Source organism: Stegostoma tigrinum, chromosome 9 (genome assembly GCF_030684315.1).
Source record: "Stegostoma tigrinum isolate sSteTig4 chromosome 9, sSteTig4.hap1, whole genome shotgun sequence".
NCBI classification, from domain to species: Eukaryota; Metazoa; Chordata; class Chondrichthyes; order Orectolobiformes; family Stegostomatidae; genus Stegostoma; species Stegostoma tigrinum.
In genome coordinates, this window is record NC_081362.1 from 13,499,481 (window position 1) to 13,516,611 (window position 17,131).

Genomic DNA, 17,131 nt, shown 5'->3' on the forward strand with positions numbered 1-17,131 from the left:
TGGGCTTGAGGGTGATTTAGCGGTTTCAATCAGAAATTAGCTAGCTGTAAGAAGACAGAGGGTGGTGTTTGATGAGAAATGTCCATCCTGGAGATCAGTTACTAGCGGTGTACCACAAGGATCTGTTTTGGGGCCACTGCTGTTTGTCATTTTTATAAATGACCTGGATGAGGGCGTAGATAGATGGGTTAGTAAATTTGCGGATGACACTAAAGTCGGTGGACTTGTGGATAGTGCGGAAGGATGTTGCAGGTTACAGGGGGACATAGGTAAGCTGCAGAGCTGGCCTGAAAGGTGGCAAATGGAGTTAAATGCAGAAAAGTGTGAGGTGATTCACTTTGGAAGGAGTGACAGGAATACAGAGGACTGGGCTAATGGTAAGATTCTTGGTAGCGTGGATGAGCAGAGAGATCTCGGTGTCCATGTGCATAGATCCCTGAAAGTTGCCACCCAGGTTGATAGGGTTGTTGAGAAGGTGCACAGTGTGTTAGATTTTATTGGGATTGAGTTTCGGAGCCATGAGGTCATGTTGCAGCTGTACAAAACTCTGGATCAGCTGCACTTGGGGTACTGCGCACAGTTCTGGTCGCTGCATTATCGGAAGGATGTGGAAGCATTGGAAAGGGTGCAGAGGAAATTTACCAGGACGTTGCCTGGTACGGAGAGAAGGTCTTACGAGGAAAGGCCTTACGAGGAAAGGCCGAGGGACTTGAGGCTATTTTCATTTGAGAGAAGGTTAAGAGGTGACCTAATAGAGACATACAAGATGATCAGAGGATTAGATAGGGTGGACAGTGAGAGCCGTTTTCCTCGGATGGCGATGGCTGGCACCAGGGGACATAGCTTTAAATTGAGGGGTGATAGATATAAGACAGATGTCAGAGGTAGGTTCTTTGTTCAGAAAGTAGTAAGGGCGTGGAATGCCCTGCCTGCAACAGAAGTAGACTGGCCAACTTTAAGGGCATTTAAATGGACATTGGATAAACATATGGATGATAATGGAACAGTGTAGGTTACATGGGCTTCAGATTGGTTTTACAGGTTAGCGCAACATCAAGAGCTGAAGGGCCTGAACTGCGTTGTCATGTTCTATGTTCAAATAAACATTTAACAGAAAACAACATGTTAATTTTCTGCTGCCGATAGCACTTCTAACAATCTGTTGTACCAAGACTTTAGAAAGTTCTACTCCCCTTACACTTCCAAAGTGTCTGATGAAAATGTCAACTTTCTCTGTTGAAAGTTTGATCCTCTAACCTGCATTAGAACTCTCATTCCAAGAGTGATCAAGTTTCAGTCAGCTGTCTCATCTTGCTCATGCCACAGAAAGGAAATTGAAAAGAAATCTGTTAAAGAGGCAGCGAAAAGGCTGACAAGAGAATAGTAGGTGTAAAAGGAGCAAAGTGAGGAACTGTGAAACAAAACTGAAATGACAGAAGGGTGAAGAGAGAGCGAGAGCGAGAGACAGAAAAAATAGAAAAGCACAGAATAAAATGAAACCGCTGTACGGACATCAAAGCGGGGCAAAGAAAAATGGAACAGAAATGAAAGGAAGAGTGAACTGGAGGAAAGAGAGCAAGATAAAGAGAAAGTAAACACTAAATGTAAAGGGCACAGAAAGAGTAAAGAAAAACTGGACGAGCATATGGACATACATGGAATAGTGTAGGCTAGATGGGCTTAAGATTGGTATGACAGGTCGGCACAACATCGAGGGCCGAAGGGCCTGTACTGTGCTGTAACGTTCTATGTTCTATGTAATACTGAGACTGACAGCAAGTGACGAAAAAATAAAGGAAATCATGACTGATGGACAGAAAGAGAGTGTGCGCAAGAGAGAAAGAGAAAGAGAGAAGCCATTATGAAGCAGGCTGTTACGAACAGGTGTTGAGGAGACAGCTTCGTGTTTTACAGACTGCTATTACCATTCTTAACTTGAGAGACATGAAATACATCAGATAACTTCGTTAAAATTTATTATCAAGAGTGACAACTAACCAGGAAAGTTTGATAGTCTAACACGGAAGGCAAGTCCATTCATTGTCGCTTCCACTAATCGCTCCACTTATGCTTTCTCACCAAGAATGCCTCTACTTGTTATTTTACCCTTTTCCAATGTTATGCCAGGAAAAAACAGCCACATTACATGCCTAACACCTACTGCATAAATTTTGTCCTTAAATATCAAGAATACCTCACTAATACAGTTATTATTTGCTACTCAGTGACTCAATTCCTCTGCCTGACAACTGCATGAGACAGAATAAGAACAGTCATTAGCATTACATCTGACCATAAGGTGAACCTGTGATCATACACCCTCAATCACCAAGACTGCTTTGCAACTCCATAACATTGCCAGCCTTCCCCTCCGTCTCAGTTCATCTGCTGTTGAAACTTTCATTTATGTCTTTGTTGCCATCACTTGACAATTCCAATGTACTATTGGACAAACATCCTCCGTCTACCCTCCGTAAATGCTGTCTTATCCAACACTCTTGCTCAATTCTAACTTGCATCCATTATTCCCATCCTCATTGGCTCCAAGGTCAAAACACTTCAATTTAAAAAGAATTTTCATTTTCATTTTCAAAATTGCCATGGCTCCAGGACTCCCTACTCAAAGCCTCCTCCAGCTCTGTAACCAGCCAAGGAATCTGCACTCGTCCAACTCTGATTTGTCATGCCTCCAGTTTTAATCATCCACTAATGCTAGTTATGCCTTCAGCTGTCTTAAAGCGGAGCCCTGGCAGTCCCTCCCTAAACCCTTATGTCTTTCCATCCCCCTCCCCTTCTTTAAGCAGCTCCCTAAAACATATTTCTTCAGTTAAGTTTTTGTTAATATGTCTCAATTTCTTCCTGTACGTGTCAAGCTTTGTTTGTGGTCCAAAGATGCACCTTGAGACTTCTTTACCCTGGGAAAGGCATAACATGAATACAAGTCGTTATTGACAGCTTCATAGGTGTGAGATAGCAATTCTCAGGCGAGAGGACATAACATTGCAAACTTATGTAGCAGAACACATTTGATTTTCAGGTAAACTCCAATAGCAGACTATCTTACAAAATATAGCTGTAATCTGGTGCTTTCTAAACTCAACCCCTATTAATTAAAGTAGTTATTTTAAACTCAATAGAGATTGAAGATATAGAATAGATAATACAGCAAATGGGGAGCACCAACATATCTTGCAAGTAATGATTGTTGTAAATATTAAGTATTGACTCTGTGTTGATACTGGAGCTGAATCATTCGTATCACTGGCATCCATTTTAACCACATTGTAAACGAAACACAAAACCGGTATGTCCACTAAACTTCGAAGTTTAGCAACTTTTGTTGTTGGGCATTCATCAATATTAGCATAATTTGTAAGATTCATACTGCCAATTTTGTATGGGAGCATTGAGCCCTGCCAAATTTAGTCAAAGCCAAATTTGCAACATAAAAGCATGGATAAACATTAAAGAAAACTGAAACGCTCAGACAGACTGGGGAAAAGACCATAAGTACTGAGCCATCCAAATTGCTAGGATTTGTTAATCCAAAGAGTTCAGAAGACAAAGCAGCAAAGCTAACAAACTGTTAATTATAACCTGTTGTGCTGCTGCATGCCATTTTTTGGCACATTAAACATTCCACAATAAATCCAGTATGATTAGACGCAAAATAAAGCTCCTGATAACACATTATATTCTCGTTCTAAGCTCTAACTACAATGCCCAATTATACAAATATCATGTTGTCTTTCCCGCACTTTGTCTTTTCTGAGAAAGATACCAAGTTATTGACAGTTATGTGCTCATTTCCACCAAGAACTGAATGGAAAATGCCCAAATTGATTTCATCTGTTCATACAGTCAAGTTTTGCAGGATTTGAGCCCAACTCTTAGAGATAAATGGACAGTCTGACAAAACAAAATGCAAGACTCTATAGTTCAAAATATTCCTTTGAAATTCAGAGCATTAAATAACACAAAAAATCTTGATTAAAGGTAGCCTAAGGCAACTAATGGACGGATCGAGGACAATTTCAGTGATCAAGGAAGACATCTCTATTTACGTATCATCTGTCAACAACTGAATATCACACAAAGTAATTCCTTCAATGGGTAAGCACACGCACTGAATGCGAACCAGACATACGTTGACTTACTGTGTGGGAATGAAGAGAATGACAAAAGATTACCAAACAGGTACATAAATTACATTCTAAAAAGTGAGAATGGAAGGTAAAAGTTCACATATTGGCAGTGGAGGCCAAGTCTCTGGTTACTTTCAAGAAAGAGATGGATAAAGCTCTTACAGATTGGGGAATCAAGAGTTATGAGGAGAAGGCAGGAACAGGATACTGATTGTGGATGATCAGCCATTATCATAATGAATGGTAGTGCTGCCTCGAAGGGCCAAATGGCCTACTCCTGCACCTATTGTCTATTGTATTATTTAATGCGTGTGCCGATCATTGGCAAACAAGTTTGGGTGAATGTAAAACAGTCTTTAGTCCTACTTAAAGAGCAACAAGGGATATTCCTAGTATCCTAAACAACATGCCTCTCAGAATTGAAACTGCCAAAAAGCATATTTTCTATTCATTTGTGATCTGTGGGATTTAACCATGTGAAATATGCCTGCTGCATGTGGCTGTAAGATAAGTGACTACACTCAAATATAAACCACTCATTCCAATGTGCTTAAGAAAGTTCTGTGGATGTAATAAGTGGAAGTTCTACTTTCCTGCTAATGGATAAGACAAGAAATTTATGCTGTTGTTTGTGAACATCAATTCATCTACTGTCATACCTAATTTGTCAGATTGCATCTAGCTGTAAAATCAGGACTGGCAGCCAAAAATGAATGGGGAAAGAGCTAACTATGACAATTTTTAAGATTCTTAGATTTTGTTTAATTTCACTTGCGATTGGGCTAGCATTTATTGCCTGTCCCATTACCCTTGAAAAGGTGGTGGTGAGCTGCCTTCTTTAACTGCTGCAGTCCATGCGCTGTAGGTAGATCCAGAATGCTGTTAGGGAGAAATTTCCAGAATTTTGACCCACTGAAGGAATGATTATATATTTCCAAGTTATAATGGTGAGTGGCTTGGAGGAGAGGTTTTTGTCGAGTTCCCATGCATCCTTGTCCTTCTAGACAGCTATGGTTGTCCATTTAGTAGGTGCTTTCTGAGGGTATACGTAAACAGCTGAAAGGCACATCCTACTGTTGTAGCAGCAGAACACAATTAAATTACTTTCCTTTCAAAAGGCAGTCTCTGCTTTTACTACTAATCTACAATTAACAACAGCTCAACCAAATGTGCCCAGGGAGAGTAGATTCTCAACTAGAAATCGATGGATTTAAAACAGAGAAAGACAGGCTGAGAGAGCAATTAATAAACCATGCAGCATCCTCAAGTTTATGAATTAGGAAATGGAATTAGGAATTGGAATGGAATAATGGAGTCGATGCTTTATTAAAGCTAGTACAAAGACTGACCTTCAGGTTTCTCCACCGTGCCGACAGTGACAATTCCCAACTTCAAATGGAAACTATTATTTCACACTGCTCATTTTTAAACCACACATTCATCTTCTGGCTGCAGCAAGTTTTCCCATTCCAATTCCAAATACAGTAAAGGTCCAATTGTCTGAATCATAATGATCCAGGATTCCCTTTTGAATCTTGGAATCTCAGATGCAGATTGCATCAGAACTCTGGATGCTTGGGATCTGATAACAGAGATTTTATTACATCTTAATTTTGATCTTGGTGCGCAGGGAACAATTTCAATGTTTGCAGATGACACCAAACTTGAAAGAACTGAGGAGAACTGTGTAGACCTATAAAAGGACATCGAAGTTAGAGGAGTGGGCAGATAGGTCGCAGTGGGGTTCAATGCAGAGAAGTGAGAGGTGATGCATAACTTGGAATCATTGAATGATAATATAAATTAGGGGGTATAATTCTAAAGGGGATGCAGGAGCAGAGGGACCTGGGTGTATATAGGATTGTGGTAAGACAGGCTGAGAGAGCAATTAATAAACCATGCAGCAGCCTCAAGTTTATGAATTAGGAAATTGAGTACAAGAGCAAGGAAATGATGCTGAACTTCTATTAGACACTTGTTCAACCTCAGCTGAAGTACTGTAAATAATCTTAGATAGGAAGTTTGGGAATGCAGAAATGGAGAGAATACAGAAATGATGAGAATGCAGAAATGATTGACAAGAATAGGTCAACGGATGAGAAATTTAAGCTTAGAGGATTGACTAAAGAAGCGGCTGTGTTCTCCTTGAACATAAGAAATCTAAGAAGAGGTCTGATGAAGGTTTTCAAAATTATAAAAGGACCACTCAGAATAAATAGGGAGAGGCTCGTAAAAGAACCAAGAACTGGGGACATAGGTTTCAAGTGATTTGCAAAACAAGATGATGCAAGTTGAGAAGAATACTTTCCCACAGTGAGTAGTGAAATGCAACAGCATCAACTAAAATCCTAGTATTCCGCATGTCATAAAAATCTCTATAGGCTTCTCTACTGGGTCAGTCTTGCAATGGATGAAACTGAATTGGCATGTTGTTTCAGACCTCTGTTCCTACGTCAAATTGATTCATTCTAATCAAGGATCTATTATAACATAAAACACAATCATTCCTGTTTTCCCCATAAGTCCATTGCCCCCTCTGCAGCACCTATGCGTAGGAACTTGCAGGCTATTTGTGATGTGCCAACAGGTATTATTCTCACCACCTACATCATGAAAATGGGCAAAGATACTTATTGACTATGAAACTTTAAATGAGCTGAAGTCTGCAGAGCAAGAAGGATAGCAGTCTGATCAGGAACACGATATAACTGTGTCTGGAAGAGTCATGGGTGACAAAGACATGGTTGTGGTTTTCAGCATCGGATGCATTGAGACTGGATAACACTGGTGGTTGTATACAGATTGAATTAGGCCTGCTTTACAAAATATAATGAAACTTTCAGGTTGGAATTAAACATTCTGGTTCATTCCGAGATAGTGGTCAGTAATAATAAAGCCTCTTCTAAATTAAACATATAATCAGAATGGCCTCTCTACCATTTTGTTTAGACTTCCATGACATAGTGATAGTGTCATAATCATAATTTATTCTGTAACTTAAGCTGGAAAAATCAAACAGGGCGAGGAAGAACAAGAAAGATAGGAGTTCAAGCACCACAAGAATAGTCAATCAACAAATGATACTACCAGAAAAGCTATAATAGCCATAACAACAAAGTTGTGTTAACCTTGCTTGAAAGTCTATCCTGTCTTTACCACCAGATTCTGAAAACTGTAAATCTACAAAATATATATGAACATGACAACATTCATTGTATGATTATAATGTCCTCTTGGTATCACAATAAAAACCTTACAATGGCACAACAAGAGGTCTTGCTTGATTTTTATTTAGCATAAATACATATTTTAAAAATTCCAATCTTACTTGCTCTATAGTGACTTCCTTCTCCTTCCTTTGTAGTTTCAGGTTCTCGCTCCAAACTGGCATTAACTTTTCAATCTGTTTTTCATACTCTGTCTACAATATAGAATGAAATGCAGACATTATGTTAACATTTTCGTCCCTTTTAAACTTAAGTTCTGTTTTCGTAACGTGTAATGCAAGGCATATTATTCGTAGACAAAAATAAAAATTGCTGGAAAAACTCAGCAGGTCAAGGAGCATCTATGGAGAGAAATCAAAGTTAACATGTCGGGTCGCACGATCCATCCTCAGAACTGATTCATATGTGATATGTGATTCATATATGTTTTTATCACTCTCATTTCTTTTAGAATTTAGATTTTTAATTGGAGTTTGGATTTTGAATTAGTGCACATAGGTTTTCATATGTGTGTACAAAGTAACAATTAACTTATCAGTCTTGCTAGAGCCATGGTTTTATTTCAACCAGTCTGACAGAGGAGGAGCTGCCAGGGCAACAATGAGAATTTGTTTGCACTAGGAGAATTTTACAAGTGGACATGGTAAACATCGAACAGTATGAGCTTGCTTGCTGTTTAGTAAGATCAAGATTCTTTTTTGACTGAAGAAAACCATTTATTTGGAAACATTTGGTTTGTCAGTTTACAGAAACCCTGGTTGAAGTTAGGTACATAAAACAGTTTCTCCTAGAGAAAAGAGTTCTTTCATAAAAGTTAGGAATAGGTTACCATCAGTGTAAGAATTTGAATTTAAAAGCTCAAGGCTAGAGGTGTTTGACTAAAACCCGAAGGAATAATTCAAAGTTTGCAAAGTCTAAGCTCAGTTGTATAATTAAATCAGGGATGTGGCTACCTAACTCTCAAGCCCAGGAATTAAAAGAAAAAATTAAGATGTGATAGAGAGGTGAACTCTCTCTGATGGCTGAGTGCTATAAAGTGATAGTGTTACGACAAGTGGATTATACTTTTGCTTTGTGCTTCAACATCTTTTGAATTGCATGAGATATAAATAGCTTGCTTTATTCTTTCTTTTGGATAATAAATGTCTGGTTTATTGTTGAAACCAATTCTGCAGCAGTGCAGGCTTGCGTTTCAGTGAAAGGCCACCTTGTTAATTAAAATGAAATAAAATGTGATTTAATCAAGGCAGAATGTGATTGGTCAGGTATTAAAGGAAAACAAAAGTTGCACATTTCAACTGTAACATCTGAGATCAGCTCAGGTGAACACCATAGCTCAGATCCGGGCAATGGAAACACATCAGATTGTGAGCATGTTCATGTGGAGCAGGAAATAGCATGATGGTTTAATGATATACATGATGGAACTAGCTACAGGTCTTGTCACAGCAGAAAGTCTAACCCTTACAGCTTCTTCCTGCAAACTGATATCTTTGGATGCATGCTTTGGTCATAAAATATTGGTGCTGGGTGCCAAGGGTAACTCCTGCTATGACATTAGTTGGGCCTCGCTTTATTACCCCTTCTCTTTCTCCAAGAAGCAAAGCTATATCCTAAAGGGAATTGACTGTAAAGAGATGAGAGATGAATAACTAAAATTCATAGAAACTTATGCCAAGTAGAAGGCATCAACAACACACAAAAGCAATAACAACTTTAACAGAGATAGTAGGAACTAACGATGCTGGAGAATCTGCGATAACATGGTGTAGAGCGAGACGAGCACAGCAGGCCAAGCAGCATCAGAGGAGCAGGAAAGCTGATGTTTCGGGTCTGCACCCTTCTTCTAAAGAAGGGTCTTGACCTGAAACGTCAGCTTTCCTGCTCCTCTGATGCTGCTTGGCCTGCTGTGGTCATTCAGCTCTGCACCATGTTATCTCAGCAACTTTAACAGCATCAGTAACTCAAAAAGTATATGATTTGAAAGTAAAAATTGCTTCCTCCATCTGTTAAATAAAATATCTTCACACTGATCATCCACTGAAGTGGTATAGTTCTGTCATAATAAATATCCACTCTACTCTCAAAACCTGCCAATCTCATTATCTTGAAATCAGGCAGAACATCGTAAAAATCTACCTTAGTCTGCATTATTACTCTTGATTTTTGAATGTAATGGACTGTAATAAATACTGTAAAAGACAAATGAAGGTCTGCATGAAATAAATATGTACACCTAAAATGCTGAATTTAGTTCTATAACCATGTAGAGTTAAATGGATATCTAAAGTTTAGCCCCATTGATAAATACATTTCAGAAAGGTTTCATTACCCTAACTTTGAACTGTTCCTTCAACTTTTACTCTGTTTACGTAGAAAACTGCAACTGTAAGATGTACAATCCCCATTTCTCTTGTAAGCTAATTTCCAAAGTATATGCTAACTGGTCTTTACTCTTCCTAAAATAATCCTGACCAGTTTGCATTAAATATAAGATTGGAAGGAGCATTACCAGTTTTGATTGAAATGAGCTGCTTTAGAAATAGCCAAACTCTTTCAAAAACTGTGAGTCTGCATCAGTTTATTAACTTGCTCTCTACAAATCTCTTGCTTCTAGCTTCTACCTCCCACATTTCACTTCAGGATATATGTCTATTGTGAATACATACAGTATACTTTAAAGTGCCAGTAGAAGCAACACTGAACATTTTTTTCCCTGTTCGAACATTAAAAAAAGCATGAAGTAGAACAACAGCAGAGGCATAAAACGTATTTGAGTGTTTAAGTAGACAGGTAAAACATAAATCAAAGGGAAGGACTCAATGATATTTTATAAAGCAACTACAATAGCAGGGACTAGCACAATGTTGCTACATTGATCTAAATACAAGGGAGAAGATTCAGAGAAGCAAAAGGATGATTCCAGATTTTGAACAGTGTTTTAATAACATAAAATAAGTGGGAGCAATGAGATTCAATTTCTCTTTAAAGTCATAAAAATTATGAAAAATGTAAAAAAGCCTGACCAGCTGACAGCATTTGGTTATATTTAAGGCTATGTCTCCCGACATTTCCGAAAGGTTCACATTGGCCCATGCCTTCAGGATTCAAAATTGTGTGTATCAATTTTGTAACAAGATCACACTCCTTGATGTCAGTGGTCAACCCCCGCCCCACAAACACAACCCCTTCGCAACATGTGATAATGGAAACTGCAGATAACAAAGTGTGGGGCTGGATGAACACAGCAGGCCAGGTTTTATGGGTTGTTTTCAACTATTCACACCTCTCATTAGCAACCTACCCAGCATTTATCTCTGTCTTGGCTTATGATTAGCTATGTCTTAGTTTGCACATCCCATTTCACTTAAAGAGGAACGTGATCATGTTACAAAATTGCTATACTCAATATTGACTCCTGAAAACTTTAGGTTGCCCAGATGGAAGATGAGTTGTTCGTCCAGCTTGCATTGCGCCTTGTAGGCTTTAAACAAAAATGTTGGCATGGGAATATGGTGGTGCATTCAATTGGCAAGCAACTGGAAGCTCAGGGTCATTTTTACAGACCTAGTGTAGGTGTTCGGCAAAGCCAAACTATGAAGAATGATTATCTTGCACCACGCAGGCACCTAGTTTAAACAGTAACAACCTTCCATACTTCTGCTCAATAACCTTTTAACATTCCTCAAACATTACATATTCTTTAAATGAATTTATAGATGGTGCTCCAACAATAAGTTGCAAAAGAGAATTCACATTCTGAAAATCCTCAGTTGAAGTGGGCTTGTTTTCTAACCTAGGCAGCATACTTCACACTTCTGCAACAGACTGCCATCTAGTGCAGTAAACATGAAGCTAAATGAAGCATTTAAGAGGGAAGTAAATCTGTTCACAACTGAGCAAAGCTTGCTAAATTTCTCAGACCTTCCAAATCAGAGATTATAGATTTCAAAATCACATGATTGCATAATTTAATTAACAGTTGGTCAGTATTTAGAAAACATTACCACCATTTTTTTAAAAATGTAATTCTTCTTCCCCCAAATGAGTCTGTTGACCTGACTTCAATGGCAGAAAAAAACAAAATATTCGAGGAACAAATAAGAGCAAACTAAGTAGCAGAAAAGAATAAAAAGCAAAGCAAAAGTAACAACTATGCAGAAGACAACAAAAGTGAATAGTTAAATAATCAATGACAAATAAAGCTGACTTTTCACAGCGAGTAACAACCAACAAGAACAGCTGGCTGTAGATAAATGATAAAAATGCATAAAATGAGCAAAGCAGATGAGTGGATCCAGAGTGATGTTCTATTCACCTTGGGGCTCCAGAAAATAAAGACTCAGTTTTCAAAGTGTTTAGGTAAAAAGCCAAAGTCCACAGTGGAAGACACTAAATGCAATGCAAAATAATGCAATCAGAATGCAGAAACTTCATACAGAAAAGATACTGACTTTAGGTATCAGATAAGCGTTTTTTGGCTTCAAAAATTGCTTGAACACAACAGGCAGCACTGGATAATTGAAAAGCAATTAACAGCTCATGGACACTTTTGTTTTCTTCAGCTGTTACAGATCATACAGCAAGTCAAGCCTAATGCTGGTCTAGTAATATCAGTGATTACAGAAATTTCAGTGCAATACATTAACCCCATATTTTGAACACAAGGTGTCACACAATAAAAAAGGTCCTCCAGTAAACAAATTTATTTCTCCACTATTTTCCACTACACATTTCACAAGTAGCACCAATAAAGTAGTAATTACTTCACACTTTACCCTGCAAAGGGATATGTGCAGTTTTGGTGCACTAAATGCCTCCCCCAAATCTTCCTTCCATGATTTGTATTTATTTCTCTTCCCTCAAAACCTTTTCCTCAGATTAGCCTTACAATAAATATGTATGGTGCAGAACGTTACTAGAAATAAAGAAAAGGAGAGTTGAGGAGTTGTGTTTTCATTCAGATGGTTGTGGGGTCTGGGCGCATTATCTGAAAATGGCAATAGAGGCAAAAACGTTCAATCACATTTAAACATTACTTGGGCCTGAAGTGCTCAAACTTACAAGGTTACAAGGTTACAAACCAAGTACTGGAAAGTGGGACTAGGTGGAGTAGACAGCGATAACAAGATGTAGAGCTGGATGAACACAGCAGGCCAAGCAGCAAGATTGGAAATCTTGATTGGAAATCAAGCACCAAGGAGCAGGAAAGCTGATGTTTTGGGTCAAGGACCTTCTTCAGAAATAGAGAAATGGCGGTTGAGTAACTCTTTTTTGGGCAACACAGACATCACGGGCAGAAATGTGTTATAAATTAGTATCATTCTATCAACAGGAATATCATTCAGTCCATCTAGCTTAACCCTTTTCAGAAATCAATCAATACCAAAGCTATCTTTTGCCTTCTGTAATCCTCTCCAGAGAAATCCAAATCAGTCTTTACGTGAACTATTATCTTCTGAAATTTGGCATAAATCTGTCCTTTACAATCTTACACGTGATTATTTGAATCAAAGAGCCAAGCAACGTTTGTGCTATCCTATGTGGCTAACGAATGCTTGCTAGACAGATCATCTAGTTCTTCATTCAGTGATAAATATCAAACTTGTACCACAACATCACAAAACCATAAAATCCATAATAAGATCAATTTCTCAGTCCTAAAGCAGCTCAACCAAGACTGGAACTCCAAGTACACAAAAAAAGTCAAGACAATCCTTACATATTCAATTCAATTTCTGACTCATGGATTCAATGTCAGCTGTTCTAGACTCTCAAGCTCAGAACTACTGGGTTCAAGCAGGATTATTACCAGAACTGGTTCAATGTAAACTATTCTGAAACATGTAAACTCCTAGATCAAAAATGAGCAGCCTTTGTTGTCCAATGGAACTCAACACTGAAAATCAAGAAGGCAGCATTCCAACCAAAGTCTGACTCGGTAAATTGCATGGCTCTGGGGATTAAGGTTTTGAAGATTTGGATCTCAAAGAAACTCCATCACGATATTGTAACTGGGTCACCATGAAACAACTGGAACTGTCTGCAGCATGAAATCTTAAACAGGTATCTTTAAACCTGAACACACTTGGCGAGAGCCTCGCATAATAATTATAATACCTGACAGTGACTATCCACTGCAAAGATCATGGATTGCAGCAGTTCACAAATGAAATTCACCATCATCTTCTCAACAACAATAGGGATGAGCAAAAATTACAGCCCTAAGCAGTCATGTCCCCATCCCATGAACAAATTTAAAAAAATTAAAACCAGGTAATGTCAAGAAATTTAATTGACATATACCACAATTTCACAAACTGAGAGATAAAAGGCTCACTTGACAGTTAATCAACTTGAAAAGCAATGAAACTGGTCTTGTGAATATTCAGATAAACCATATTTCATTAGCAGTTTCAATAGCACACCAGAGAGAAGGAAAAATGATTTTTTTTAGCAACAAGCACGCTGTGCTCCAGTTTCCTCATCATCTCAAGAACAACTCCCACTGAAAATGCTAATTAGGGAAACAACCATCCAGCAATAAGTTAAAGATGTTTTACAAACTTTGTCAGTGTTGAGAACATCAGTTTTGACTAGTATAACACTTTAACTGAAATATATGCTAAAGGGAAATAAAATTTTGTTTTAGCTGACCAAGAAGAGTTAAAGAGAGCCAAATCACCCATCCTTACCTTGGTACAACAATGTTGATTAAAAAAACTCATATTAACCCGTACCTCACAAGCCAAATATTCCACTCTTATGTGTTGAAGGACAGCCTCCATAACTTCAAAGTTACTATCGCTGAGGAAATACAACACTGGATCGGCTGCATCAGTTCAGCATTCTACAAACAAGTGCTCAAACAAGACTTCCGCAAGTCAAAAAAGTCCAACTATATCGATTAGCTGTTGTCACCACACTCCTATAGTGCAGTGAGACCTGGACTATGTCCATGTAAAGCAGAAATGATGAGAAATCCCAGTGGTGATAAACTACCATATTCAGTAGGGATGATGTTAAACAAACACTGGTGTCTTTCTCAAAGCCAGTTCCACAAGCACTCAGGCAAAAGTCAAGCTAAATCAACTTCAACAGGCTAGGCAGTGTCAGGATGGCCAAATATCACCATCCAGCGCGAGGTCCTTTCGCTCAACTCTCAAAGAGCCAACATTTTAAGGGAGGATAAAAAAAAGACACTCTGAAGCTGTCCTTGAAACATGGCAGCTTTGACACGAATGATTAGGAGGAGCTTACTACCCATCATTCAGAATGGCAACAGCACATCCAAAATACACCAATCTTTTGAGACACAATGTCTTAATGATGGCTGGCAGCACAGAAGGAAAGAAAAGGAAGCAAAATCCTGCACATTGGACAGACAGGGTAGGACACCCAACCATGAGGTAAGTGGGACCCAAAAATACGAAGGTCAAGAATCTGCCTATTCAATCACCCAAAGACCCGCTACAGAAACCGACAACCGCGTGAACTTCATTCAGAAATCAAGGGTAAGCTGATGATGATTTTCTCTTGTCCTGGTCATGGTACAATTCTAAAATGGTTCTTACAAACGATATTACTTATTCTACTTAATATCATGCATTCCAAGTAGCTGTTATTAATCTCCTTTTCCAACACAAAAGTTCAAAATGTTTAACCTTTTCTAATATGACTCAGCCTCAATGATGATGTAGTTACTCTGTATCAATTCTGGACGTTGTGTTAAATAACTTGAATTTAATTTCCTACAATTTGGTCTTTTGCAAATTTTATCTCGACCCTTCTACAATCCTTTGTTATATCAACTGATTTAATACCACTCGAATGGAAATGCCTTGTTCTTTTCTAGTTGCTCGTGAAAGTTCTAATAAAAGGAAAATAGCTGCTTTACGAAAAATCCAAAGGCAGTACAGCGGAGCTCCTGATTTTTTTTATAATCATCAAAAGCACAGCGGGCAGGAACAAAAGAGCATTCTGTCAGTACTGTACATGTTGTGGTGCAATAAAGGTCTTGCCATCTCAATGCCAGAACAGGCAGTACAACTGAGGCATTTGCCCACCTCCCTGGAACATCTAACTGAAATTCACTTCTGGGCATTGGCAGTGTTGTTGAGATAGGGTTTTAAAAAATGCAAAAAGCATACTCATGTTTAAAAATAGTGCATATAAGTAACTAATCATCCAATTATATTAGTTATTTCAGCTGAGTGTCAAAAAGGGTGACACAATGAGCAGCAATTTCATTATCAGTATAGTTGTCAACAGTGTAATTGGCCTCTTTTATGTAAACATCCAACAGCTGCTACAGAGATCCACTGCAAAGTAAAGACTTGCATGGGATTTAATTTCCACTCTTCAAGGCACAGCAGTTTTACATGACTCACACATTGCAATAGCACATCACCCAAATCAAATTTCAGATACTCATTCAAAAGAGATATAAATCATCCACTGAACATAAGAAAAAAAATTATGTTTAAATATTTTAGGCATCACTATTGTGTCATTTTTAAGAATGATTCCCTCCAGTGTATGAACATTATAGAAGAACATTTTAGTAGGTTTTCATTGTTATGGTGCACACACATTCAACCTGATACTCAACATGCAGTCAATGGAACTTCCTAAGAATCACTTTTTCACTATACTGTTACCATCAACTTGCTTTGTTCATATTGAAATCCACACCATGCCAAAATGACCACTTCTAGGCACCACATAAAATGACAATAATGTTTAATAAGACGATGGCCCCTTAAGAACCAAGTAGAGAGTGATCATGCTTCCCTTGAACCAATTAGCAAAAAGCTTCACCAAACAGAAGCCAATCAGGATCTAATTGATAGTTCTGAGGGTCACTGGTCACAAAACATTACCACTGCTTTCTTTCTTCACAGATGCTGCCAGACCTTCTGAGCTTCTCCAGCAACTCCTGATTTTGTTTGTAATTGATAATGCTGTGGGTTGTGGTTTCAAAACAGTTAAAAGCAACTACTTTCAGTGGCCAAGACACACAGGAAATTTAAAGTTATCCTGTTTCCAACGCTAAGTGGAAGGGGTATTGGTAAGAAACTAAAAGATCGGGTGCCAATCTGTACCCTAAGCTGAATCAGAATGCAAAAGCCGTATTACTTCCATCACTGCCCTGCTTTAAGAAGTATCATTTACAAGTAAAAGTTTCCTGAGTTACTACATTAGAGTGTCTCCTATTGCCCTATCGGTTAAAATCTCAAACGACCAATATGGGGATGAGTTTAACTTTAAAAACCCCTAAAGCTTGCATGGTCTCACAAAATCCAAAACAAGATTAGCACGAACCATTTCGTAAAGAGGAAACAAAAGGCCTGCATAATGGTACACAAAAGATCATCAGAAGTGTGTGGTCACATCAGCCTCTGTCAATGGTAAGAAAGCACCTCCTGTTACGCTGCTATTCTACAGAAATATGGATGATGACTATTAATCCCAAAGTAAGAATGGTGCTCACCCTAAGAATGAAAAATTGGAACAAAACTGTATCTCAGTATCAGCAAAACTGAAGAACTGATCATTGACTTCAGGAATAAAGGAGGATGACACACCCCTATCTACGTCAATGGAGCTGAGGTGGACAGAGTTGAGAATGTCAAGTTCCCAGGAGTGATGATAACCAGCAATCTGTCCTGGTCCTCCCATCTAGATGCGATGGTCAAGAAGGCAGAACAATGCCTCCTCTCCCTCAGAAGGCCTAGGAAATTCAAACATGTCCATGAT

General features: G+C 38.5%; 1 protein-coding gene across 3 annotated transcripts in view; it reads right to left on the minus strand.

Annotated features, from left to right (window-relative positions):
- kiz (kizuna centrosomal protein) overlaps positions 1–17,131 on the minus strand; it is a 172,638-nt gene that overhangs the window by 137,743 nt on the left and 17,764 nt on the right. For all 3 annotated transcript variants that reach the window (XM_059648350.1, XM_059648349.1, XM_059648348.1), the window contains one exon: positions 7,474–7,566. In XM_059648350.1, the coding sequence (XP_059504333.1) occupies positions 7,474–7,566 (93 nt within the window). The remainder of the gene's footprint in view (positions 1–7,473; positions 7,567–17,131) is intronic.